This window comes from Pituophis catenifer, unplaced genomic scaffold (genome assembly GCF_029215685.1).
Source record: "Pituophis catenifer annectens isolate HBS135680 unplaced genomic scaffold, rPitCat1.0.hap2 SCAF_1, whole genome shotgun sequence".
Taxonomy (NCBI): domain Eukaryota; kingdom Metazoa; phylum Chordata; class Lepidosauria; order Squamata; family Colubridae; genus Pituophis; species Pituophis catenifer.
The window spans coordinates 6,207,131-6,233,890 of NW_027256881.1; the positions used below are offsets into that span (position 1 = coordinate 6,207,131).

General features: G+C 43.5%; 1 protein-coding gene across 1 annotated transcript; it reads left to right on the top strand.

The window, feature by feature from the left end:
* The first annotated feature begins 10,796 nt into the window (after positions 1-10,796).
* On the top strand, positions 10,797-11,297 carry CCDC182 (coiled-coil domain containing 182). The gene has a single exon (XM_070931965.1). It carries the CDS (start codon positions 10,797-10,799, stop codon positions 11,295-11,297), a length of 501 nt encoding a protein of 166 aa, XP_070788066.1.
* The last annotated feature ends 15,463 nt before the right edge of the window (positions 11,298-26,760 follow it).

The following is a 26,760-nucleotide window of genomic DNA, read 5'->3' on the forward strand; positions in this document are numbered from 1 at the left end:
ACGCCCGAACCCAGAGAGCCCTGCCAATACCGCCCCACGCCACAGACCGAAGCAAGCACCAACGCCTTCAAAGGAAGAAGAAGAGCAGCCGCCATCGTCAAGACTCCCAAAATCGAGCCAGAGACCGATTCGTCTGAGGAGGAGCAGAACGAGCGAGCCGCAACGAGGAGAACCTCTCACGACGACTCCATGGAAGAAATGAACAACGCGCATGCGCAAGACTACGCAGACGGTCCGGGAAGACATGAACTGGCGAGGAGACCATGCAGACTCGTTGCGAGCATCCCCACGCCGTTTTGTAACTTTCTGCATTTGCGAGACCACGGACTACCTCAGGTTGTAAGTAATGGACCTAATAATGTCGGAAATTTACCCAGTGACTTCCCAAAGCTAAGGATAGATGGCACTAATTTGCAAGAATGGTATCAGCAGCTCCAGGTTGTCTTTATGAAGGAAAACTTACTGTTTTTTATCACTAGTCCCCCAAAAAGACCTTGGACTCTAAAAATAGACTGTTTACACCATAGAGCATTTTTCTTATTAATATCTAGTGTGTCTCCTGCAATGTATCATAGCATTAAGCAAAATCTGACTGTCTCAGAAATTATTCAATGCATGTTCAATTTGTTTCACAGTGACAGTGTAGCTACCACCACAAGGATGTCTAAAGATTTCTTTTCATCTAGGATAAAACCAGGGGTTTCCATAAGTGAGCATTTAATATCTTTAAACAAAATAAGAGCTGAGATGCATTTAAGGGGGGAAGTGATTTCAGATCAAACAATGAAAAGTGTTATTATCAACTCACTTGATCCATCATGGGACAATTATATGTCACATTTAGACACAATCAATCTAGGATACTTATCCATAGAAAGTCTATCCAATAAATTAATAGCAGAAGACAATTCAAGAAGGAATCGTTCTAACAATCACATAGAACACAAACCATATAGGAAAGTAGCTTTCCAAGAAAAATATAATGAAACATTTAAATGTCACAACTGTGGATCCAGGGAACACAATAGAAGAGATTGCCCCAAAACTTCAAAAGAAAGACATAGGTCAGAATATAGAAACAAATACAATTATAGACAGTCTTCCATGGATAGACATAGATACAGAAGCCCACCAAATTACAAAGACAATAGAGGGGGCAGAGATAATTCAAAGGATAGAAAATCTGGTTCACTGAATGGATTAAATAAACAAGACAACACTAAAACACAGCAGAATGAGAACAGTAATTGGCTTATTGATTCTGGAGCAACTAATCACACCACTAATAACAAAGATATATTGTCTTCATTTGTAGAAGATAAATTTGTAATAAAGGTAGCTAACCAAGAAAAGGTTCAAGTGTTAGGCAGAGGGAATGTAACACTGCCAGGTCTAGGAAAAATAGAGGGGGTATTGCTAATACCTGAAATACCTCATAACATACTAAGTGCCATAAAACTAAGTAGAGATTCTGATATTAACATAGTTTTTTCTAAAGGAAAGGCGACTTTAGAGAAAAATAAAATAGATATAGGCACTGTAATAATTAAAGGAGGCCTACCTTATCTAATAACAAAGGAAAAATGGTTGCACAACATTGATTCAAATATGGAAGATTGTATTGAAGTAGATGATGGAAACATTAGCAACAGTGACAATGATGAATGTAAAATACCTCATGATCACAAAGATGTACACAATGAAAAAAAACCAAAAATAGGTAAGCCAATTCATGATGAGTGTGCTCACATCTTACATAGGAAGTTAGGACATGCCAGTTTTCCTGTAGTACAAAAAATGACTGAACACGCAGAAGGTGTCAAAATAAAAAATTGTGAAAACTATTTGGAATGCTCAGTATGTAAATCTACAAAACTAAAGACTAGCCCCAGGCCAAGAAAATCCACCAGATCAACCAACCAAATTTTTGATTTAGTACACATGGACTTAGTTGGTCCACTAACTCCATCAATCACTTATAGAAAACGTTACTTCTTGACCATAGTAGACGATTATAGCCGTTATGGATTTGTCTATACATTAAAACACAAAGACGAAACCTTTCAAAAATTTAAAGAATTTTATAAACGCATAGAAACACAACACAATATCAAAATAAAACAAATTATGACAGATAGGGGATGTGAATTCATGTCTAAAGAATTCTCCCAATGGTTAAAGGACAAAGGAATGTTACACTACACGTCTAGTCCATTTTCTGCGTTCCAGAACGGGATTGCAGAGAGGAAGAACTCAACATTACAAACCATGATTAGATGCACATTGGAAGATGCTGGCTTAAGCAAACAATTCTGGCCAGAAGCCTTACATTATTCCAATTACACACAGAATAGAACCTGGTCCAGCATTGTAAATAAAACACCATATGAAGTAATGTATAATAGAAAACCAAAATTGGCACACATGCACATATTTGGGGTCACTGCAGACGTACACATACCTAAGCAACTGAGAAGAAAGGGAGAAAACGTATCCAGAAGACTCAGATTTATGGGATATGAGACAGGCACTAAAGGGTACAGATTCATTGATAGTAATAACAAATTTATAGTCTCCAGAACAGCTGTGTTCCATGAACAGGCCAACTGGTCTAAAATACATCTTAACGAAATATTTCCAAGTAACAACAAAGATACAAAATCTCAAGAGAAAGGGACTATAGAAAAGCAAAATATCAACAAATATAAAAACAAAACCAAAACATGGACAAATAGCCAACACAAAATAAAGACAGACACGCTAACAAAAAAGGAAGCAAGATATTTGCATGATAACAATAGTAAACCTGAAAAAACAATTAGAAACACCAGAAATCAGATGCCAAATAAATATAAGGACTATATAATGCATATGGATGGTGAGTCAACGACACCTAATACATATGAGGAAGTGTTAAAACTCCCTCGTAAAGAAAAAGAAAAATGGGAATTAGCAATGAAAAAAGAGATGGAAAGCTTACAAGGACTAAATGTATTTACACCTGCAATCGCACCAAAGGATAAAACAATTATTGGTACCAGGTGGATATATAAAATTAAGAACTTAGAGGGAGGCAATACCCTATACAAAGCTAGACTAGTTGCACAAGGTTATGCACAGAAATATCCGGAGGATTACACTGACACGTATTCCCCCACAGTAAGAACCGAGAGTGTCAAAACAGCTCTAGTGGTATCATCAGCACTTAATCTCGATGTATTCCAATATGACATACAGACTGCGTATCTACACGCAAAACTAGATAAGGAAATATATGTAAGAGCACCTCACAGTCAATACACAAACAGGAATGAGACTTGGTTGTTAAACAAGAGTTTATACGGGTTAAAACAATCTGGTAAACGATGGTATGATTGTTTAGTAAAAGTACTTAAAACCATGGACTTCAATGCCACCACTGCTGATAACTGTTTTTTCGTTAAAAAGGGTGATGATTACATAGAATTTGTATTGATCTATGTGGATGACATTTTATACATAGGAAAACATAAAGAGAGAAGAGAAACTTTTGTAACTAAACTAAATGAACATTTCTCATTGAAATCTTTAGGCAAAGTAAACAAATATCTTGGTGTTCAAATTAATAAAACTAAAAGAGGATTCAAACTTACTCAGAGAGATAAGATCATAGAGCTCTTAAACAAATGCAATCTAAGTAATGCCAAACCTTGTGATACTCCTATGCAGACTGACTTTCTAAGAAATACTGATGAATCATCCCCTGAATTCAAGGATAACACATTTTATAGATCAGTCATAGGTTCACTTCTTTATATATCTAATTGGACAAGACCAGATATCGCTTTACCCCTCAATTTATTATCCAGACATGTCAGCAAGCCAACAATGTACCACTGGGAAGCTGTTAAAAGAATATTAAGATATCTGAAAAGTACACTAGACTTTTGTTTAATGTTGGAACCTAACGATAATAAAGAACCAAAACTTACATGTTATGCAGATGCAGACTGGGCTGGAGACACCTCATGTAGAAAAAGTACATCTGGTTATATATTCCTCTTAAATGACTGTCCAGTTTACTGGTACACTGGTAAACAAGAATTAGTGGCCACTTCAACGACAGAAGCAGAATATGTTTGTTTATCTAAAGCTGCAAATAACCTTGTATGGTTTAATGATTTGATTTCAGATGTTTGGAAAAAACCTGCTTTGCCTTTTGTTATGCATGAAGATAATAAAGCAGCTATTGAAATATCCAGATCTGACGCCATTGGACAAAGGTCCAGACACATAGATATAAAATTTAAACATGTGAGACAATTATCTCAGGATGGATTTATTAAAGCAGTGCATTGTGAAACTTCAGAACAATTAGCTGACATATTGACAAAACCTTTACCTGCTAAGCAGCATAAATACTTAACTTCTAAATTGTATGTTTTGTACTGTCCTGAATCTGAATGTAATTGGTGTTGCATAACGAATCGGCATTTAGAGGGGGATTTGTCAGATGTAAATGCCTTATTCTATAATGTGTAAATAATATATGAACGGGGTATCAGGGGTTAACTTATTCTTCACTTCTTAATGTATTCATAATTCACCACTCCCATATCTAGCTCCACCCATTGTATATATAAGGAGCTGTTTGCCCCCATTTACTTGCTTCTACCTGTGAATATTCAGTGAATATAGAATGCCTAATGTAAATAAAAGGAGATATATTTAAACCTTTAACTCTTACTAAATTTATTGAGTCTGATCCTGAAAATATTGCAACACGTTGGAACGCTGCAAATGACCATACATGTGGGCTGGTTGCTGAGTGTCCAACATGTCCAACATGTGACCACAGGGCAGGGTGTATTGTCATAATTTGGGAACCAGGTTGTAAGCAGGGGTGGGCTTCAAAAATTTTAGCAAAGAGTTCTCTGCCTGGTTGCTGGGTGGGCGTGGCCATGGTGGACGTGGCCTAGTCAGCCTCCTGCACCACAGCGGGAGGGGGTGTTTTTGCCCTCCCCAGGCTCCGGAGGTTTTCCTCGAGCCTCCAGGAAGGCGAAAACGGCCTCCCCAGGCTCCTGTGGCCCTCTGGAGGCTGGAAACAGGCTAGTTTCTGGCCTTCCCAAACTTCTAGTAGGGCCATTTTCCTCCCCTCCCCGAGCCTCCGCACTTACCTGCATCCCCACGTAGGGACTCCTGGGAGGGGAGGGGAAGGGTAGGCGGGGCAGGGCCAGCCAGGAGTGGGATTTGGGGGGTGTCCGAACTGCACAGAATCTTAGCTAGAGGTTCTCCCAATCCACTGCAAACCCCCAGCAGCCCACCCCTAGTTGTAAGTACCCCAGGACGCCCATCATAACTTTGAACGGACATTGCATTGCATTGCACTTGTGTTGGAAGCACGGCTTCTGGGTGGAAAGGTTTAGCCAGTGACATCACCGTTGCCTGGGGGATGCCTGGTTTGGGGCTCTTTTCAAGCTCTGACAGGAGGTGGAGCAAAGGATGGGAGCTGTTGTGGCCCGTCAGCAGCCTGTGCAGATTGTAGCTGATTCCAACAACGAGGAGGCTGGTATGGTGCTGCACCAGCAGCCTGTGCAGCTGGTGCCCAAGTCAGACAGTGAGGAGGCTGGAGAAGATGTGGTGCCAGAGGTGGGGATTCAGCCAGGGCCTTCAGAACCTCCAGAAGCTCCTTTAAGTGAAGAGGACGAAGAGGAGGAGCCGCTTCTCAATGCATGGGCGCGCAGAGCTACCAAAAGGCAGGAGTGGCTCCTCAGGAGGAGGTCTCCTCGAGAGTAAGGCTTGGGGCTAATTGGCCACTCCCTTAGCCTATTTAAGGAGGAAGTAGGGAACAACTTTAGTTCACTCTCCTTCGCGTCTGGATTCTCTGCAAAATTGCTTCTGGGCTTTCTGCCAACTCTAGTAAGACTGTGATTACCTTATCTTAGAATTCTTCTGGCTGTTAAGGCAGTTTATTAACAGCCTTTGGTTGATAAAGATTGAGTTATTTGAGTAAAATAAGCTTTGTATAGAGTTTGTGTGTGCTGTGTTCTTTGGGGTCCGTAGCTGGGGCAGAACAGGAGCTCACCCCACCCAACGTCCTATCCACGGGAGCCACTGTTCTCTGAACGGCCATTAAGTGACCTGTTAATTGAAGATTACCTGTAAGAGAGTTTTTTTTTTAAGTGGCAAAATTCTAGCGGCTCAGCTGGGATCGTCAGACGCTTTTAAAAGCATTTTTTTTTACAACCTCTTTGGCCGAAGAGGTTGCATAAAAAAATGCTTTTAAAAGTAAAAAAAAAAAGTTGGCCACGCCCTCCCAGTCACATTACCCCTCCCCCACACCAATTATAAATTGGGGTGTTTTAAATCGGGCCAAAGTATTTAATGTATTTTAAATGGTTTTTAACGTTTGTATTATGTGTATTTTATCTTTTTGGCTGTTCACTGCCCTGAGTCCTTCGGGAGTAGGGCGGTATATAAATTTAATTTAAATAAATAAATAAATAAATAAATAAATAAATAACTTTTTTCTTTTTACAGGGCTCTGGGCTCTGGCGATTGGCAGGCAACTCAGCTGGGATCGTCAGAGCTTGCAGAGCCACGTAAAAGGAAAAAAGTTTTTTCCTTTAACATGGCTCTGGTATCCCAGCTGAGTTGCCTGATTAGCAGGCAAAGCTGGGATTGTCAGAGCTTTGATCGCCAGAGCCATTTAAGGCTCTTTAGAGTCTTTTGGGCTGGTCTGCCTGGTTACAGGAGAACGACACCCGGCGTATAAGACGACCCCCGACTTTTGAGAAGATTTTCATGTGTTAAAAAGTCGTCTTATACGCCGGAAAATACGGTACATAACAATACAAAATTTAAAATTAATTAAAAGAATTATATACTTTGGCCTGAATTAAAACAGTGCGAATTAAAACCCATTAACAAATTAAAACTAAACAATTAATAACCATTAAAAACTAAAAAAGGGGGGCGGGGTTCACGCCAGCCCTGCTTGCTGAAAAAGAAGAGTTTTCAGGGCTCGGCGAAAGACCCGAAGATCTGATATCCTTCTTATCTCCGGGGGCAAATCGTTCCAGAGGGCAGGGGCTGCCACAGAGAAGGCCCTCCCCCTGGGGGTCGCCAGCCGACATTGCCTGGCTGACGGCACCCTGAGGAGTCCCTCTCTGTGGGAGCGTACTGGACGGTGGGAGGCTATCGGTGGCAGAAGGCGGTCCCGCAAGTACCCAGGTCCTATGCCATGGAGCGCTTTAAAGGTGGTAACCAGCACCTTGAAGCGCACCCGGAAGACCACTGGAAGCCAATGCAGCTCACGCAGGAGAGGTGTCACATGGGAGCAACCCCTCGCTCCCATAATCCCCCGCGCGGCCGCATTCTGCACCAGTTGGAGCCTCCGGGTACTCCTCAAGGGGAGCCCCATGTAGAGAGCATTGCAGTAGTCCAGGCGGGAAGTGACGAGTGCCTGAGTGACTGTGCGTAAGGAATCCCGATCCAGAAAGGGACGCAACTGGCGAATCAGGCGGACCTGATAAAAAGCCCCCCTGGCCACGGCCGTCATATGCTCTTCTAAAGACAGCCGTGCATCCAGGAGGACGCCCAAGTTGCGAGCCCCATCCGTGGGGGCCAATAACTCGCCCCCAATAGCCAGCGATGGTACCAGCTGGCTATATCGGGACGCCGGAAGCCACAGCCACTCGGTCTTGGAAGGGTTGAGTCGGAGCCTGTTACTCCCCATCCAGATCCGCACGGCCTCCAGGCACTGGGACATCACTTCAAGGGCATCGTTGGGATGGCCCGGGGTGGAGATGTACAGCTGAGTATCATCAGTGTACTGATGGAACTCCACCCCAAAGCCACGGATGATCTCACCCAGCGGCTTCACATAAATGTTGAACAGAAGGAGCGAGAGGACCGACCCCTGAGGCACCCCACAAACAAGGCGCCTCGGGGTCGACGTCTGCCCCCCTGCCAACACTGACTGCGACCGGTCAGAGAGATAGGAGGAGAACCACTGCAAAACAGTGCCCCCCACTCCCAACCCCTCCAACCGGCGCAGCAGGATACCATGGTCGATGGTATCAAAAGCCGCTGAGAGATCTAACAGGACCAGGACAGAGGAACAACCCCTATCCCGAGCCCTCCAGAGATCATCCACCAACGCGACCAATGCCGTTTCTGTGCTGTGCCCAGGCCTGAAGCCGGACTGGAGCGGATCCAGATAGACAGCTTCATCCAGGTACCCAGGAAGCTGTTGCGCCACCACACTCTCAACAACCTTCGCCAAGAAGGGAAGGTTGGAGACCGGACGATAGTTAGCCAAAACAGCCGGATCCAGAGCAGACTTCTTGAGGAGGGGCCTCACCACCGCCTCTTTCAAGGTGGATGGCAAGACACCCTCGCTCAAAGAAGCGTTGATAATACCCTGGAGCCAGCCTCGCGTAACCTCTCGGGTTATTAACTGTTCCTCTTGGCTAAGAGGAACTGTCCCTACTTCATCGGGATATTATCAGGAATGGAAACTGAAGAAATGTTTTTAGGTCTTTGTGCTTGCTTTTTTCCCCCTCCTCTTCCCTCCCTATCCTGATTTCCTTTTGCGTTGTGTTTTCTTTTGCTTCCCCCCTCTCCTTCTTCCTCCCCATCCCTCTTTCCTTTTGTGCTGTGACTTTGTGAGCCTAAGCCTAAGGGCAGAGAGAAGGTGTTTTTTGCCCACCCCCAAAACATGCTTTTTCTCTCAATTTGCAAGACAGCCTGGAAGATGTTTGGGGAGGGAAGGGGGAAGGGGAAGAAAAGCATGGCTGTCTGTTTCGATAAAAGGGATCTGAACAAATTAATTCAACCCTGCAAGTTGTTCTGAGCCACAGTTAAGGTTATAGGGGTTGGATGAGAGATGCTCAGCTGTTCTTTAGAACACAACCGGGTGGAAATAGTTCTCAAGGTGAAAAGTGTGAAAACCATCGGTCTGAGGGGGAAAAAAATAGGTTTCTTAAGGTCTCTTTTCCAGACTGTTTTTACGTTTCCTAACAGCTCCCTTGAAGCCTTGTCTATATAAATGTTGAATTATATGGTTCCTTGACTCTTTAGGAGCAATTGCTTCGTATTACCTTTTTTTTTTTTATGTAATCTGTTTCATTTCCCTCAATATCCTGCCAGATCTCACAGAGGAATATATTTTAACTGCTATGAAGCATGATTCTCTTCCCCGCCTCTTCAGCAGTAGTTGCAGCTAATAAAGCCGGTTTCTCTTCAGCTATGGGGAAATCATCCAAAATAAAAATGGGTTTGGATTGAAAGTTTCCACGTTTTTTTTTTTTCCTTGAGACCTGATGTTCCCAAACCGAACGTGCTGGAGACAAGAAAAGAAGGAGTGCCTCAGACCCTGGTTTCTGTCTTAATCGACATCAGATTTCCTTTCCTCACCCTCTTCCTGATGGAATTCCAGTTGGCTGGAAAGGTCTAAATCTGATGGTGCCTCTTGTCACTGGATCAATGTGTCTCAACTTTGGCAGCTTTAGGAAGTGTGGACATGAGCTCCCAGAATACCCCAGGCAGCATTGGACAATCTGGAGTTTCTAGTCTTCCTCATCCCGAGGAACGGCCATTTTTTTGGCCAACCTTCAGTAATATGCAGATAGTCCCACACTCCTAATCAAGGGGCAACAAGCAGTATGGATCAGTTCAGGTGGTCCAAAGCCCAGACTCTGATGAAGCTGCCATCGATTAGGATGAAGTACATAACAGACTATCAGAATAAGAGAACGTTGGAAGGGACCTTGGAGGTCTTCTGGGTGTTGTGCCTTGTGATTCTTGAAGACTGTATCTTTATGTATATTGAGAGCATATGCACCAAAGACAAATTCCTTGTGTCCAATCACACTTGGCCAATAAAGACTTCTATTCTGTTCTGCCCTGCCCTGCCCTGCCCTGCCCTGCCCTGCCCTACCCTACCCTACCCTACCCTACCCTACCCTACCTACCCTACCCTACCCTACCCTACCCTACCCTACCCTACCCTACCCTACCCTACCCTACCCTACCCTACCCTACCCTATTCTATTCTATTCTATTCTATTCTATTCTATTCTATTCTATTCTATTCTATTCTATTCTATTCTATTCTTGTTGAACTCCCTGCTCAGGCAGGGAAACCCTAATTTCAGACAAATGGTTGTCCAATCTCTTCTTAAAAACCTCCAGTGATGGAGCACCTACAACTTCTGGAGGCAATTCGCTCCACTTACTAATTGTTCTAAATGTCAGGAAATTGTTTTCCTTATTTCTAGTGGTATGGTGAAAAGAAGGACTAAGGGTGACATGATAGCAGTGTTCTGATATTTGAGGGGTTGCCACAAAGAAAAGGGAATCAAGCTATTCTCCAAAGCACCTGAAGGCAGTACAAGAAGCAATGGGTGGAAACTAATTAAGGAGAGAAGCAATTTAGGACTAAGGAGGAATTTCCTGACAGAACAATTAACCAGTGGAACAACTTGCCTCCAGAAGTTGTGAATGCTCCAACACTGGAAACTTTTAAAAAGATGTTGGATAACCATTTGTCTGAAGTGGTGTAGGGTTTCCTGCCTAAGCAGGGGGTTGGACTAGATGACCTCCAAGGTCCCTTGCAACTCTGCTGTTCTATTCTATTCTAATAGCTAATCACCCTGGTGCATGAACAGCCAAGTCACACACACAGTTCTGTCATTGGCTCTTCAACATTTGAGGTCATAATGGATCAGTTCCAACTGTCATCCGCCATTCTCCTTGGATGGCAGCTTTATTTGTTTTGTTCATGGACTGTTGATGGCCACCTACATCTTGACATGAACACCATCAAGAACTTCATATTTGGTCAGAAGGAGACAGAAGCCTACTCTAGAGAAGGCCCAGTTTCTAGCTCTTCACATTCTCTAGCAGGGGACCAAAAATTGGGCAGATCTCCTGCTCAGGCATCTCATTCTTCTTCCCGGATCTCGCCAGGATGCAACCAGGATGCTCTGGATTTGGAGAAGCTGCACCACGAAATGAGAATCATGGAGAAAGACATAAAGGTTTTCCAGCAAGAAATCATGGAAACGTTGAACAATCTGGAAGGCACCCTCAGCTACTTGACGGATCTGATGGCCAGACTTGAAAACAAGACCGGTGAGGTGGAGCCATCCTTCAGAGACAAGGACAACAGAGAGATCACACAAAATAAAGTTCTCCCTCCCTGCCTCCTCTCAGAAAAGGAGCTGCACAAAAAACCCTCAACGCTGGAAAAAACGTTTTTCAGTAAGAGCGCGCAGCTGGAGTTAATAGTCCAAAAATGGGCTAAAGAATAGGGAAGCCCAGCCAGTGGTTGCAATTAAGAAGAGAGAGAATGAACATCCGAGGACTTTATCTTAAAAATGGGGCTTATGGGGGTACAAAGAGAAGCAAGAGGATGATTAAAAATCATAATTAAACATAACATTCTAAATCTAATTAATCTCTCTAGTGCGGTACACTTGAGTCAATTGCCTGGAAGGTGGGAATATTTTTTTTCTTGGCTAATTAACAATGAGATGTTTGTTTCCTTCTTTTTTCCCCAAAAATATCTGAATGCAGATATTCCAGTTTTGCACAGGTAACACAGTTTTGTGATCTCTTTCTCTCTCTCCCTCTCTCTCCCTCTCTCTCTCTGTACTTATTTGAAGCTTTTACATATATCATGCTGTCCCAGCAGATGGCGATACTTAGTCAGCCTTGTCTGAATTTGAAAAAAATTAAACAGGTTCCACCTGGTTAGTTCCCAGATGGGAGACCACCAGGAGATCCAGGAGCTGTGAGGTAGATTGGAAAATAATATTTTTTTTAAAAAAACAGCTGTGGCAAACTATTTCCATATAGTATTGGTGCTAAGTAAATCATATAGTCATGTCTATGGAGGAATCAAACTCAGTTTTATTTCTCCATAGGAGAGTTTATCTTAATGTATATCATCTTTTAGAACAAATGTAAAAAAGATGTGGAGACTCTAGAAAGAGTGCAGAGAAGAGCAACGACGATGATTAGGGGACTGAAGGCTAAAACATATGAAGAACGGTTGCAGGAACTGGCTATGTCTAGTTTAATGAAAAGAAAGATCAGGGGAGACATGATAGCAGTCTTCCAATATCTCAGGGGCTGCCACAAAGAAGAGGGAGTCAAACTATTCTCCAAAGCACCTAGGGTAGGACAAGAAGCAATGGGTGGAAACTAATCAAGAAGAGAAGCAACTTAGAACTAAGGAGAAATTTCCAGACAGTTAGAACAATTAACCAGTGGAACAACTTGCCTCCAGAAGTTGTGAATGCTCCAACACTGGAAGTTTTTAAGAAGATGTTGGATAAATATTTCTCTGAAGTGGTGTAGGGTTTTCTGCCTAAGCAGGGGGTTGGACTAGAAGACCTCCAAGATCCCTTCCAACTCTGTTATTCTATTCTAAAAACAACAGTGTCCAGCCTTGGCAAATTTAAGACCTGTGGACTTCCCAGAATTCTGGGAAATCAAGTCCACAAGCCTTAAAGTTTTTAAGATTGGGCACCCCTGTCTTAGGTCCTCAGTATGTTTTGCAAAACATTGTGGATAAAATAGGGGAGAGAATGATATGCAGCATAACAGAATAAAAGTGCAGGAATGAAACTCGAAATGCTTGCTGAACAATTTTTATACTGTGCTTCATTATAAAATTCCCAAGCCAGCATGTACTAAATAATAAAACAGCATGCAAGAAAAAGAACGCAACAGGTACAATCACCGAAACAACATTTGGAAAAACCGATAATATTCTGCAGAGCGGTATACTATTAAGACTCTAAACAGTGCAAATAAATTCAAAATGTTTGCAATTAAGTGTAGATAGCAGCTTTTCCCCAATGTGATATCCACACTGGCTGGAAATTTGGTCTTTTACAGTCAGTCTTGAAACTGAAGAAAAGTGATGGGGAAAAAAACGAAGCCCTAAATTAAACTAATCATTTTAATTCATAGGAGGCCTTCGTTCGTCTATGGAGAATCTCAGTCATCCAGGTCACAGTTGTCCCAAAAGGTAACTGGACTTTGTTTTTCCTTGAAGATGTTTCGCTTCTCATCCAAAAAGCTTCTTTGGTTCTGCCTGAATGCTGGAGAATGGAAGGATTTATATTCCTTGCAATCATCTGGTCATGATGAAAACATACAAATCCTTCCATTCTCCACCATTCAGGCAGAACCAGGGGTGGGCTTCAAAAATTTTAGCAAGGGGTTCTCTGCCCGGTTGCTGGGTGGGCGTGGCCATGGTGGGCATGGCCTAGTCAGCTTCCTGCACCACGGCCGGGGGGGGGGGGCATTTCTGCCCTCCCTGGGCTCTGGAGGCTTGTCTCGAGCCTCCAGGAGAGTGAAAACAGCCTTCCCAGGCTCCAGAGGCCCTCTGGAGGCCAGAAACAGCCCTGAACTTCCTGTATGGGCGTGGCTTGGTGGGCATGGTATGGCTTGGTGGATGTGGCAGGGGAAGGATACTGTAAAATCTCCATTCTCACCCCACTCTGGGGCCAGCCAGAGGTGGTATTTGCCAGTTCTCCGAACTACTCAAAATTTCCGCTGCCGATTCTCCAAACTGCTCAAAATTTCCGCTACCGGTTCTCCAGAACCTGTCAGAACCTGCTGGATTTCACCCCTGCTTCGCGCATGCCCTGCACTTACCTGCATCCAAAATGGGCCAGGTGGGGACTCCTGGGAGGGGCGGGGCAGGGTGGACGGGGCCAGCCAGGAGTGGGATTTGAGGGTTCTCCGAACTGCACAGAATCTTAGCTAGAGGTTCTCCTGAACCCCTACGAATCCCCAGCAGCCCACCCCTGGTCAGAACTGAAGAAGCTTCTTGGATGAGAAGCAAAACATCTTCAAGAAAAAAACAAAGTCCAGTTGTCTTTTGAAAAAGACAGCATCTTTGGGACTTAGGAACTTTTTGTTCTTTGCCCATTGTTTTGGGGTGATATATTTTTCCTCCCAAATATATTTGCTTACCTTTCAAAAGATGTTCTTTCTTTCTCCCTTCCTTTTCGCTTTCCTCTCAAATTGTTGATATTCCGAATAACACACCTTGGATCAAGAGGTCTGCAGAGGGTGGTCAAAAAAGTCAAAATGGCCACTGTTAAAGGGCCAGTTAAAGCTCTACCTGTTTTTAAGGTGCATCCCAGGTAAAAAGCTCTGATGGCTTGGTTGAAAGAAACAAAGAAGTATTCCTGTCCCTTTTATTGTCTTTGAATCTTTCCTTTACTGGAGAAGTAAGAGGACTAGTACCGAATAATAAATAATAATTAGCCCTTAATAATAAAGATGCTCACCTTTGACTTCCTTTTTCTGTTTCTTTGTGACTTGTGTATTGGAGTCAGGTTGGTGTACAGGTAGTCCTCGACTTGTTACAACCATTCGTTTAGTGACCATTCAAAGTTACAACAGCATGGAAGAAAGTGACTTAAGGCCGGTTTTCAGGACCGTTGGAGCATCTCCATGGTCACGTGATCAAAATCACGTGACGATGGAGGACCGTTAGGACCGTTGCAGCATCTCCATGGTCACGTGATCAAAATTCAGATGCCTGGCCACTGGTTCGTATTTATGATGGTCCCAATGTCATATGCAGAAGTGGGCTTCGCATAATTTAACAACCGGTTTGCCCCAGCACCGAAAATGTGAGAGTGTGCAAGCTCGCTTCGATCGCCTGCACTCCTTCCACACATGCACACGGCCTTCTGTGCATGCGCTTTGCTCATGCAATCGCTTGCACGCATGCACGCGGCTTTAAAAAATGCAGCTAAATAGGACGGCATAGCGTCGGGGCAGCTGGGCAGGCCCACCCGCAGGTCACAACTACTGGTTCACCTGAATTGGTACGAACCGGCTGAATCCCATCCCTGGTCATATGATTCCCTTTTGCGACCTTCTGACCAGCAAAATCAACGGGGAAGCCAGATTCACTTAACAACCGTGTTACTAACTTAACAGCTGCAGCGATTCACTGAACGACAGTGGCAAGAAAGGTCGTCAGAGGGGGCAAAACTCACTTAATAGCTGCCTTGCTTAGCAATGGAAATTTTGGGCTCCGTTGTGGTCGTAAATCGAGGACTCCCTGTAGTGATTAAAGCACTGGTCTGAAAGCCAGTTGGGTGATTTTGGGCCACTCCCTCGCTCTCACACTCCCAATTCACTCCACAGGGTTGTTGTTGTTGTGGAGCAAATCAGAGGAGGAGGAAGACTATGGTACGTTCACTGCCTTATAGAACAAGAAAGGCGGGATCAAAATCTAATATCCTGTTTCTTCAAAAATAAGACATCCCCTGATAATAAGTACAATCATGCTTTTGAGCGCATGCGCTAAAATAAGCCTCCCCCCGAAAATAAGCCCTCCCTGAAAATATTTAAACGCAAAGCTGGAAATCAGGTAAGATGGCAAGAGGAGTCCCATCTTGCTCCACATATCCCAAAATAATAAGACCTTCCCAAAAATAAGGCCAAGCGCTTATTTTGGGTTCAAAAAAAATATAAGACAGGGTCTTATTTTCGGGGAAACATGGGTAAATAAGTAAACTTTTCCTCCACTTTTCTTCTCTGCCCTCGCCACATCAGCAGAGATGCCATGGTTGTGTTTAGAGAGGTTAATGTCATTTACAAATGCATGCCAGGGAAAAGGGGTTTGCTGATCTGTACAACGAGGTTTAAATCCCAGGATTTTGTTAAATAAAGTCCAAAATCCTCGTGTTCAGCCTCCATCACTGATTTCTATTTATTTATTCTTACAGATGCAGCGCTTCTTTCTATTTATTTATGCTCTCTCCCTTTCTTTCATTCCTATGTCCTAGAAAAAAATGTCTTAACATTTGTTTTAGATTAAAAATTATCAGTCAATCAAGTACTATCTGCATGATACAGCTGGTATTCCTCGATTTATATAGAATAGAATAGAATAGAATAGAATAGAATAGAATAGAATAGAATAGAATAGAATAGAATAGAATAGAATAGAATAGAATTGTTTTTTTTTTAATTTGATTTATATGCCGCCCTTCTCCGGAGACTCAGGGCGGCTTACAATGCGTTAAGCAATAGCCTTCATTCTTTTGTATATTTTATACAAAGTCAGCTTATTGCCCCCACAAACTGGGTCCTCATTTCACCTACCTTAGAAAGGATGGAAGGCTGAGTCAACCTTGAGCCTTGGAGAGATTCGAACCAGCAGAAATTGCAGGCAGCTGTGTTAATAACAGGGTGCACTAAACCACTGTACTATCAAGGCTCTTTATTGGCCAAGTGTGATTGGACACACAAGGAATTTGTCTTGGTGTATACGCTGTCAGTGTACATAAAAGATACATTCATCAAGAATCATAAGGTACAACACTTAATAATAGTCATAGGGAACAAATAAGCAATCAAATCATATTAGGAAACAGTCAATATAAATTGTAAGAATAACACCAACAAGGTTACAGTCACACAGTCATAAGTGGGAGGAGATGGGTGATAGGAATGATGAGAAGACTAAGAGTAATGCAGACTTAGTGAATAGTTTGATAGTGTTGAGGGAATTGTTTGTTTAGCAGAGTGATGGCGTTCGGGAAAAAACTGTCCTTGTGTCTAGTTCTTCTGGTGTGGAGTGCTCTATAGCGTCATTTTGAGAGTAGGGGTTGAAACAGTTTATTGTTGTGGCCTGTACACGGCCTGTGCAGCTAGTAGCTGATTCAAACAGCGAAGAGGCTGGTGTGGTGCTGCGCCAGCAGCCTGTGCAGCTGGCACTCGAGTCGGACAATCAGGAGGCTGGAGAAGATGTGGTGCCAGAGGTGGGGATTCAGCCAGGGCCTTCAGAACCTCCAGAAGCTCCCATAAGTGAAGAGGACGAAGAGGAGGAGCCTCTTCTCGATGCACGGGCGCACAGAGCTGCCAAAAGGAAGGAGTGGCTCCTCAGGAGGAGGTCTCCTCGAGAGTAAGGCTTGGGGCTAATTGGCCACTCCCTTAGCCTATTTAAAGAAGACCGCCGACTGAAGCAATTTGCAGGGAACAACTTACATACCTTCACATGTATGTGAAGGTATGTAAGGTTCACATACCTTCATGCTTTGATCTTAGTTCTTTGCAAATTGCTTCTGGGCTTTCTGCCAACCATAGTAAGATTAAGATTATTTATTCTTTTAAATTAATTAACAGCCTTTGTTCGAAGAAAAAACTGATTTTATTTTAATAAACTAAGGTTTGTACAGACTTTGTGTGTGCTGCATTCTTTGGGGTCCGTAGCTGGGGCAGAACATTTATGTCCAGGATATCCACACATTTTCACTGCTTAAGCAAGACACTTGTTAAGTGAGTTTTGCCCCATTTTACAACCATACAAGCCACAGTTGTTATGTGAATCACTGCAGTTGTTAAGTCAGTAAGGTGATTGTTAAGTGAATCTGGCTTCCCCATTGACTTTGTCAGAAGGTTGCAAAAGAGGATTTATTTATTTATTTATTTATTTATTTTAAATTTATATACCGCCCTTCTCCCTGAGGACTCAGGGCGGTGTACAGCCAGAATTAAAAAACATAAAATACAAATATTAAAAAACAATTAAAATATATATAAATTTGGCCCAAAATTAAAAATACAAACCAATTAAAACATTTAAAATTTCTTCTTAAGCCAGCCCGGCTTGCTGGAAAAAGTGGGTTTTAAGGGCACGGCGGAAGGCACTAAGGTCTTGGATTCTCCTTATCTCTGGGGGCAACTGATTCCAGAGGGTAGGTGCCCCCACAGAGAAGGCCCTCCCCCTGGGGGTCACCAGCCTACATTGATTGGCTGATGGCACCCTGAGGAGGCCCTCTCTGTGGGAGCGCATGGGACGATGGGAGGTCGTCGGTAGCAGCAGGCGGTCTCGAAGATAGCTAGGCCCGATGCCATGGAGCGCTTTAAAGGTGATAACCAGCACCTTGAAGCGCACCCGGAAGACCACTGGGAGCCAGTGCAGCTCACGCAGGAACGGTGTTACATGGGAGCGCCATGCTGCTCCCGTCACTACCCGCGCTGCTGCATTCTGGACCAGTTGGAGCCTCCGGGTGCTCTTCAAGGGGAGCCCCATGTAGAGAGCGTTGCAGTAGTCAAGGCAAGAGGTGACGAGGGCGATCACGCGACCCTGGGACACTGCAGCCATCATAAATCTGAGTCAGTTGCCAAGAGGCTGGATTCTGATCACATGACTACTACGGAGATGCTGCAATAGTCATCAATGTGAAAAACGGTCATATGTCACTTTTTCAGGGCCACTGTAACTTCAAACAGTCACTAAATAGTTGTAAGTTGAGGACGACCTGTATACATTTCCAGAATTACTTTAGAGAGTAAAAGTACAATTTGCCAGTTTTCATCCCTTATACTTTGCAAGGCTTATCTTATCATCATTCTAATCTATTCCAAATTCTGGGGATGAATTCCATCATTATTGGAAATATTAAGGCTTCAAAAGCTTTTTAAAAAAACAAGAGGGAAAACATTATTCTAAACAAATAATAACAAGGAAAACTACACAGCAAACCCCTAATTTAATGGACTAATGAGAGAAAGAGTACCTCTTAAGGCAGAATGTCTGTTAAATCCAAATGAGCTTTATGCATGTAAATTTTATATGGCCATTAAAGTAGAATGCTTGTTAAATCCAAATGGGCTTTTAGGTATGTACATTTTATATGGCCATTAAAGCAGAATGTCTGTTAAATCCAAATGTGTTTTATGCATGTAAATTTTATATATTTAACCCATGCACAAAATGGGCTTTTAACGCTTGCTCCATTTGCATTGTTTATGCATTTTAATAGACACACCAATTGGCAACTTTTTTTACAATATCCAGACAGACTTTGGGTATTCCACCCGAAGTCTGTTAAATGGAGGTTCATTAAATCAAGGGCTTACGTGAAATATCCAAACTGCACCAGTCCAATACACAATTAAAACTCAACACGAATCCAAAACTATGAAAATGTTTTTTTCTGGTCCTGAAAATAACCTATTCATTGGCTCAAGATGAGTTCTTGGGTGACTTTGATAGCTACTGCAGTCATCTCTGGAACTGCTTAAATCTCCTATTGAACAGTCCATGGACAAGGTTATTCTCTCCTTCTTGGGCAAAACCCGGCTTCTTCTTTCTGCAGCCGCTGAGATCTTGGAAATTGCTGAGTTGCAACGCCATGCCTATTGCTCTTAGGAGAAACCAAGTGGAACTAGAAAGTGATTGAGTGCTCCAATCCTCGGCCTGCTGGGTGATAATACGGAGAAAGGGCCGGGAGGGGAACTCTCCTACAGGGACCAAAGCAGCCCTTGGAATGAATAGCCACTTGTAATCTATACAGACTTCGGTACCAATTGAAGGTCTTTTTAGGGCTAATGCGAGGATAGGTTGCCGAGGAAGGAAAATCTTATGACGGATGGCGGATACTGTTGAAAAGCAGGCAAAAAGAATGTGGGCTAAGGCAGTGTTTCTCAGCCGTGTTTCTCAATACAGGTGGTCCTTGGCTTACGATCACAATTGAGCCCAAAAACTTCTGTTGTACAGTGAAACATTTGTTCAGTGAGTTTTGCCCCATTTTATGACCTTTATTGCCACAATTGCTGAGTGAATCACTGCAGTTGATAAGTTAATAATAGCAATAGCACTTAGACTTATAGACCGCTTCACAGAGCTTTACAGCCCTCCGTAAGCCGTTTACAGCGTCAGCCTATTGCCCCCAAAAATCGGGCCCTCATTTTACTGACCTTGGAAGGATGAAAGGCTGAGTCAACTTTGAGCCGGTCAGGATCAAACTCCTAGCAGTGGGCAGAGTTAGACTGCAATAGCAATAGCAGTTAGACATACATACCACTTCACAGTGCCTTACAGCCCTCTCTAAGTGTGTTCTGCCCCAGCTATGGACCTCAAAGAACACAGCACACACAAAGTCTATACAAAACTTAAATTTACTAAAATAACTTAGTCTTTTCCAAACAAAGGCTGTTAATAAACTTTCTTAACAGCCTACAAGAAACCAAAGATAAAGTAATCACAATCTTACTAAGGTTGGCAGAAAGCCCAGAAGCAATTTGCAGAGAATCCAGATGCGAAGGAGAATGAACTAAAGTTGTTCCCTACAGCTTGCTGCAAGCGGCATTCCTCCTTAAATAGGCTAAGGGAGTGGCCAATTAGCCCCAAGCCTTACTCTTGAGGAGACCTCCTCCTGAGGAGCCACTCCTGCCTTTTGGCCGCTCTGCGCGCCCGTGCATTGAGAAGAGGCTCCTCCTCTTCATCCTCTTCACTTAAAGGAGCTTCTGGAGGTTCTGAAGGCCCTGGCTGAATCCCCGCCTCTGGCACCACATCTTCTCCAGCTTCCTCATTGTCTGACTCGAGTGCCAGCTGCACAGGCTGCTGGCGCAGCACCACACCAGCCTCCTTGCTGTCTGAATCAGCTACTAGCTGCACAGGCCGCTGATGGGCCACAACAAAGTGGTTTACAGAGTCAGTATCTTGCCCCCAACAATTTGAGTCCTCATTTTACCCACCACGGAAGGATGTAAGGCTGAGTGAACCTTGAGCCTGGTGAGGTTTGAACTGCCAAATGGCAGGCAGCCAGCAGTCAACAGAAGTAGCCTGCTGTACTGCATTCTAGGCTCAAGGTTGACTCAGCTTTCTATCCTTCTGAGGTGGGTAAAATGAGGACCTAGGTTGTTGGGGGGCAAAATGCTGACTCTGTAAACTGCTTAGAGAGGGCTGTAAAGCACTGTGAAGTGGTATATAAGTCTAAGTGCTATTGCTATTGCTATTGCTATTGCTACAGTGGCACTGAAAAAAGTGACTTTTGTCCATTTTCCACACTTACGATCGTTGCATCATCCCCAGGATCATGTAATCAAAATTCAGATGCTTGGCAACTGACTCATATTTTTGATAGCGTAGTACAGTGATGGCGAATCTATGGCACACATGCCAGAGGTGGCACGCAGCACCCTCTTTGTGGGCATGCAAGCTGTCGCCCCATCTCAGCTCCACCACGCATGCACATGTGCCTCCCGCTGGCCAGCTGGTCTTCGAGTCTTTGCCGTGCATGCACGGGGGTGGGGTGCATGTGGGGGGCCATGTGCATATGCACGAGGGTAAGGCGCATGCACGGGAGCCACACATGCATTGCATTTTGGGAGTTCACGAGCACATGCATGTGCTTTGGGCACCTGGTCTGGAAAAGGTTAGTCATCACTGGTGTAGTACTTGGGTTCGTGTGATCCCTTTTCTGACCTTCTGACAAGTGAAGTCAATGGGGAAACCAGTTTCACTTAACAGCCATGTTACTAATTTAACAACTGTGGTGATTTACTTAACAACTGTGACAAGAAAGGTCATTGTTCTGTTCCCCAGGCATCTGGCTCCACTGGGAACAGGCAGATAAACTCTAGCAAACAGGTTTTCATACAGATTATATTTATTTGGGAATCCTTCAGAAACCATAGACTTACAATCATGGTGAGTCAAGGTGAGGTTCATCCATATTTTATAATCTATCCCATTTCCTAGTGTAAAATGATGGTAGTTCTGTCCCCCTGTTCAGAAGGCATGCTTCTCTCTTCTGTGGTAATTCAAAATGGCCGGGTCTTTGTTCTGCACCCAGGCAGAAAGCCTCAGTGGCCAATCAGACACACAGATATGGTCGCATGTCATGGACTACATTTCCCATAATGCAATCTCTCTCTACATCTCCCACAATGCAATCTCTTAAGGAGACAGCTCTTAATCCTTAAGATAACTAATTCACTATGACTCACTATCTGTAACAGCACAGTCGTAAAAAGGGGCAAAGCTCACTTAACGTATGTTTCCCTTAGCAACAAAAATTTTGGGCTCAATTGTGTTCGTAAGTCGAGGATTACCTGTATTATGTATGATCGCTGCCTTGAGTTACCTATAAAATGATGAAGGTGGGATTAAAAATATAATAAATAAACTTTTCCTCCAATTTCCTTCTCTGCCCTATCCACACGCTGATGGCGGATACTATTTGTAAACCCCACAAAAAGAATTTGCTAAACCATTTGGTGCCTCGGTGGCGCAGCAGACTAAAGCACTGTTAAGTAGCACCAGCTGCCTGCAATTACTGCAAGTTCAAATCTCACCAGGCTCAAGGTTGACTCAGCCTTCCATCCTTTTGAGGTAGGTAAAATGAGGATCCGGTTTGTGGAGGCAATAAGCTGACTTTGTATAAAAAAGAACACCGCTTGGGGGGGTGGGGGCGAAAGCCCTACTAAGCAGGTATATACAAAAGTATGAAGGCTGTTGCTTAACGCATTGTAAGCCGCCCTGAGTCTCCGGAAAAGGGTGGCATATAAATCGAACCAATAAATATAAATCGAACCAATAAATTTCTCCATCCCTCTATGGAAATTATATGCCCAGAAAAGTCAAGGACCCCTGTAATTTATTAAAGTTCCCCCTTTTGGTCGCTTCAAAGCAATCTTGGCTCACCCCGGGCAAGAGGAGGCCCTACCTGGCTGGTGTGCCTTCCGACGCTACCAGTGAAGTGGTGGCTTTCCAAATCGGAGGTGTGTATGCTAAACATGGTATATTAAGGCTCTTGTCAGGCTGATCAATATTTAATGTGAAACTTACAAAGACTGGCTCAGGGATGCATTTAAAATGGGAGCATTAGCTGCAGGTGGCAATTTCTGAGACACAGTCGAATTATTTTTTGTTTTGATTATTTAGAGAGCTGGCATTCTGCAGAATTTAAATATATGTAGGGTTAAGGGGCTTTCCGTAGCGAGGGCAAGCGCTCTAAATGTGTTGACTTTTCCATTGTTTGCCTGTTTGTTTCTGGCATTAAACGGAGACAAATGATTAATTATTTATCTGCCACGTACCATTAGTCTGCTGGATTTTTTTGCTGTTTTTCCTGCTGCACTTAACCTAAGTATGCGTAGTCCTTGATGTACGACCAAGGGTGGTATTCAGGAGTGGGTTCTACTTACCTTTACTACCAGTTCGCAACGGGAGTGCGAATGCTTCTGTGCATGCGCAGATTGTCAATTATGACATCCGGGTGGGTGGGCGGCACCTCCCGCCGCTTTTACTACTGGTTCGCAAGAACTGGACAGAACTGGGAACAACCCACCACTGATTGTATTCACTTATCTTCACTATTGGTTTGCAAATGGGAGTGTGCGTGCCAGGGGCGGGTTCTAAATTTTTTTACTACCGGTTTTGTGGGCGTGGCTTATTTTGTGGGTGTGGCTTGATGGTCATGTGACAATTCTTTAGGATTTAGCAGAGGTACTGGTCTACCAGGCTTTTAACTGCTTGTAGAGCTGTACCGGTCTACCCATTTGTTTTTGGAGGCACTGGTCTACCCATTTGTTTTTGGAGGCACTGGTCTACCCATTTGTTTTTGGAGGCACTGGTCTACTCGTTTGTTTTTGGAGGCACCGGTCTACTCGTTTGTTTTTGGAGGCACCGGTCTACCACCACACTGCCTTTTAACACTGATCAGCTGTAGGGTGGCCCTTTGAAGCCCCACGGCAAGGGGGCAGGAGGGCCCAGCTCCCGAACAAAGAGAACCTGTTTGGTGACGTAATATCATCACCGCTACAGGCTCGGCCGAACCGGGCTGAACCGAGAGGAACCCACCACTGGTGCGTGCTACCTCTGCACATGCGCAGGATCTTCTGTGCATGAACCGGCTGAATACCACCACTGCTGACAACCACAACTGAGCCCTTACGGTGGACGTGTAATAAAGCAGAGAAATATCGGAGTAGGATACTTATCTTAATACAGAAAATTCTTAAAGTGAATGTAAAGAGAAAAGCAGAGAGTTTTCTTTTGGGTTTAATGGAAAAAGGCATGGGGGAAAAAAATCGGAACTTTGATGTTTTATACGTTGACGGCACCAAGATTAATTTATGCACAGAAATGGAAGGTCACCTCGATCCCCACATTGGAGGAATGGCTGCAAAAATTGATGGAGTTAGCAGGGAGGCCTAATTTGAGTGTTTTGATCAAAGAAAAAAAAATACCGTAAATACTTTTATTTCTACTTGGAAACCACTTCTGGACTTTGTGCTTGAAGTGAGGGGAAAAATGAAACTTTGATTTTGGGTTTTTACCAATTAGATAGATTTGTTGTTATAGGAATGGCTAGTTTACACTATTATGTAAAAGTAAAAAGGTTTGATGTTAGTATCTTATTCTACTGCACCAAAAGGAGTCGGAAGTCAATGCCTTTTTTTTCTTTCCCCCCTTTTCCCTTCCCTATTTTCCCTTCTATTTACTTTCTTTGTATGCTATATTATAAACTAATAAAAACTGTTTAAAATGACCACAAGCGAGTCCAAAATTTCTCTTGCTAAGTGAGACATAAGTGTGTTTTGCCCCATTTTATGACTTTTCTTGCCCCTTCTTTCTAGGTTCTATTATCTCCAAGGACCTGAAATGGACACCTAACATTAGAACCGTTATTAAAAAGGCACAGCAAAGAATATTCTTCCTGCGTCAAGTCAGAAAGCTCAGATTGCCCCAGGAGATGCCGATACAGTTCTACAGAGGAATTATTGAATCTGCCATTTGTATCTTTACAACTGTCTGGTTTGGCACAGTAACCGAACAGGACAGGTACAGACTTCAACGGATAATTAGGACTGCAGAAAAAACAATTGCAACTAGCCTACCTTCCATTGAGGCACATTTCCAAATGAAGCCAACTCTGACCCCACGTAATTTATGGCCCCAATCATGACCCTGTTTCCCCCCTCCCCCCAGGCTGTGTCATCAATCACATTCGTCAAGGGAGCAATTTTGTGGGTTGTAGAGTTCACTCCCCTCCGGCCGCTGTGGGTAACCCTAGGAGACAGCCTTGAGAAAGATATGTCTGGAATGTGCTCCTGTCTTTGGCTGCCGTGCTGCTTCATCGGTTTCCCATCCCCGTTGCCTATGGCAACTCAAGAGCAGGCCAGGGATGCTTTGCGAGTTGACAATCTGTATATTTCACGAACCAGAAAGAGGGCTGAGAAAATATCTACAGACCCCTCATATCCTGGACATCAACTGTTTCAATTTCTTTCCTCAGAATGCCATTATAGAGCATTGCATGCCAATTCCACTAGATATAAAATTAGTTTTCCCCTCCTATGCCATCGCTCTGCTGAATACTTAATTCCCATAGCATTGTCTCTTTTCTCATCCTCTCATCTTTCCTACTATCTTCTCCTATTGGTTTCTTATGATTTATCAATTGTTGTTTATTATGATCTATGACCTATTACTTGCTGTTTATATGTATGCTGTGAGCTTATGCACTGGAGACAAATTCCTTGTGTGTCCAATCACACTTGGCCAATAAAGAATTCTATGATTCTATGATTCTCCTAGGCCAATCCATACCCATGGCATCATCCTGATCCTAATAGGATTCTAGGTAGTGTACAAACTCGGTAAATGGATTGTGGATATCCAGGTTAAGCCCTTTTTCTAGGCCCTGCCAACGCAAGATAACTGAAGGAGAGAAGGACAAAGCTCACGAAAGAGATGCAAATCTCTATTTATGTGGGATGAAGGCTGTGAGAAAAAAATGGTTGGGGAGAGAAGGACGTCGTGAAATAAAAGTCAGCTTGTTGTCTGAATCAGGGAGGCTAAATTTCTCCTGGGGAGTTTGTATTGTTGCGTTGCCAAGCATTTCGCAGGACACTCAAAAGGGAAATGTGAAAGTCCAGTTTCTTTGGCGGCTTGTTTGCGGTGATCCCTCCTTGCTATCACTTATGATAAAGAGAGTTAGCTTCTTAAGCCACGACGGTGCTCCAATTATCCAACTGCTGGGAGAAATTGTTGATGTAGCTTTGCACAGAGTGTTGATACCTGACAGGCATTCAAGCTGCTGACAGAAATCCAACAAGTTTACAGTTTCTGAAGGATCTGGGTCAGTGGTGTTTTTTTTTTTTTTTAATTTGATTTATATGCCGCCCTTATCCGGAGACTCAGAGCGATTTACAATGCGTTAAGCAATAGCCTTCATACTTTTGTATATTTATACAAAGTCAGCTTATTGCCCTCACAAACTGGGTCCTCAATTTACCTACCTTAGAAAGGATGGAAGGCTGAGTCAACCTTGAGCCTTGGAGAGATTTGAACCAGCAGTAATTGCAGGCAGCTGTGTTAATAACAGGGTGCTTAGACCACTGTACTATCAAGGCTGCTCCCGGTTCGCACTGGTTTGCAAGAACCGGTAGTAAAAATTTGTAGTAGTTCGGAGAACCGGTAATAACATTGGCTGGCCACGCCCCCAAACCGGTCCCCGGTTGCCGCTTGCTTACCCCGCCCACCTCATCAGAGGCTTTTTTTTTTTACTTTTAAAATCATTTTTTCTACAACCTCTTCGGCCAAAAATGCTTTTAAAAGTAAAAAAAAAAAAAGCCTCTGATAATCGCGCGGCTCAGCTGGGATCGTCAGAGGCTTTTAAAAGCATTTTTTCTGCAACCTCTTCGGCCGAAGAGTTTGTAAAAAAAAAAAGCCTTTAAAAGCCTCTGGCGATCCCAGCTGAGTTGCCTGATAGTCACAGGCTTCTAAAAGCATTTTTTTCTGCGAACTCTTAAGGTTGTAGAAAAAATGCTTTTAAAAGTTAAAAAAAAAAGTTGGCCATGCCCACCCAGTCACATTACCCCCCCAAGCCAAACCCACAAAATAAGCCACGCCCACAGAACCGGTAGTAAAAAATTTTAGAACCCACCCCTGCCCATAAAACTTAATGAGTTGTGATGGATTCATCTCAAAGC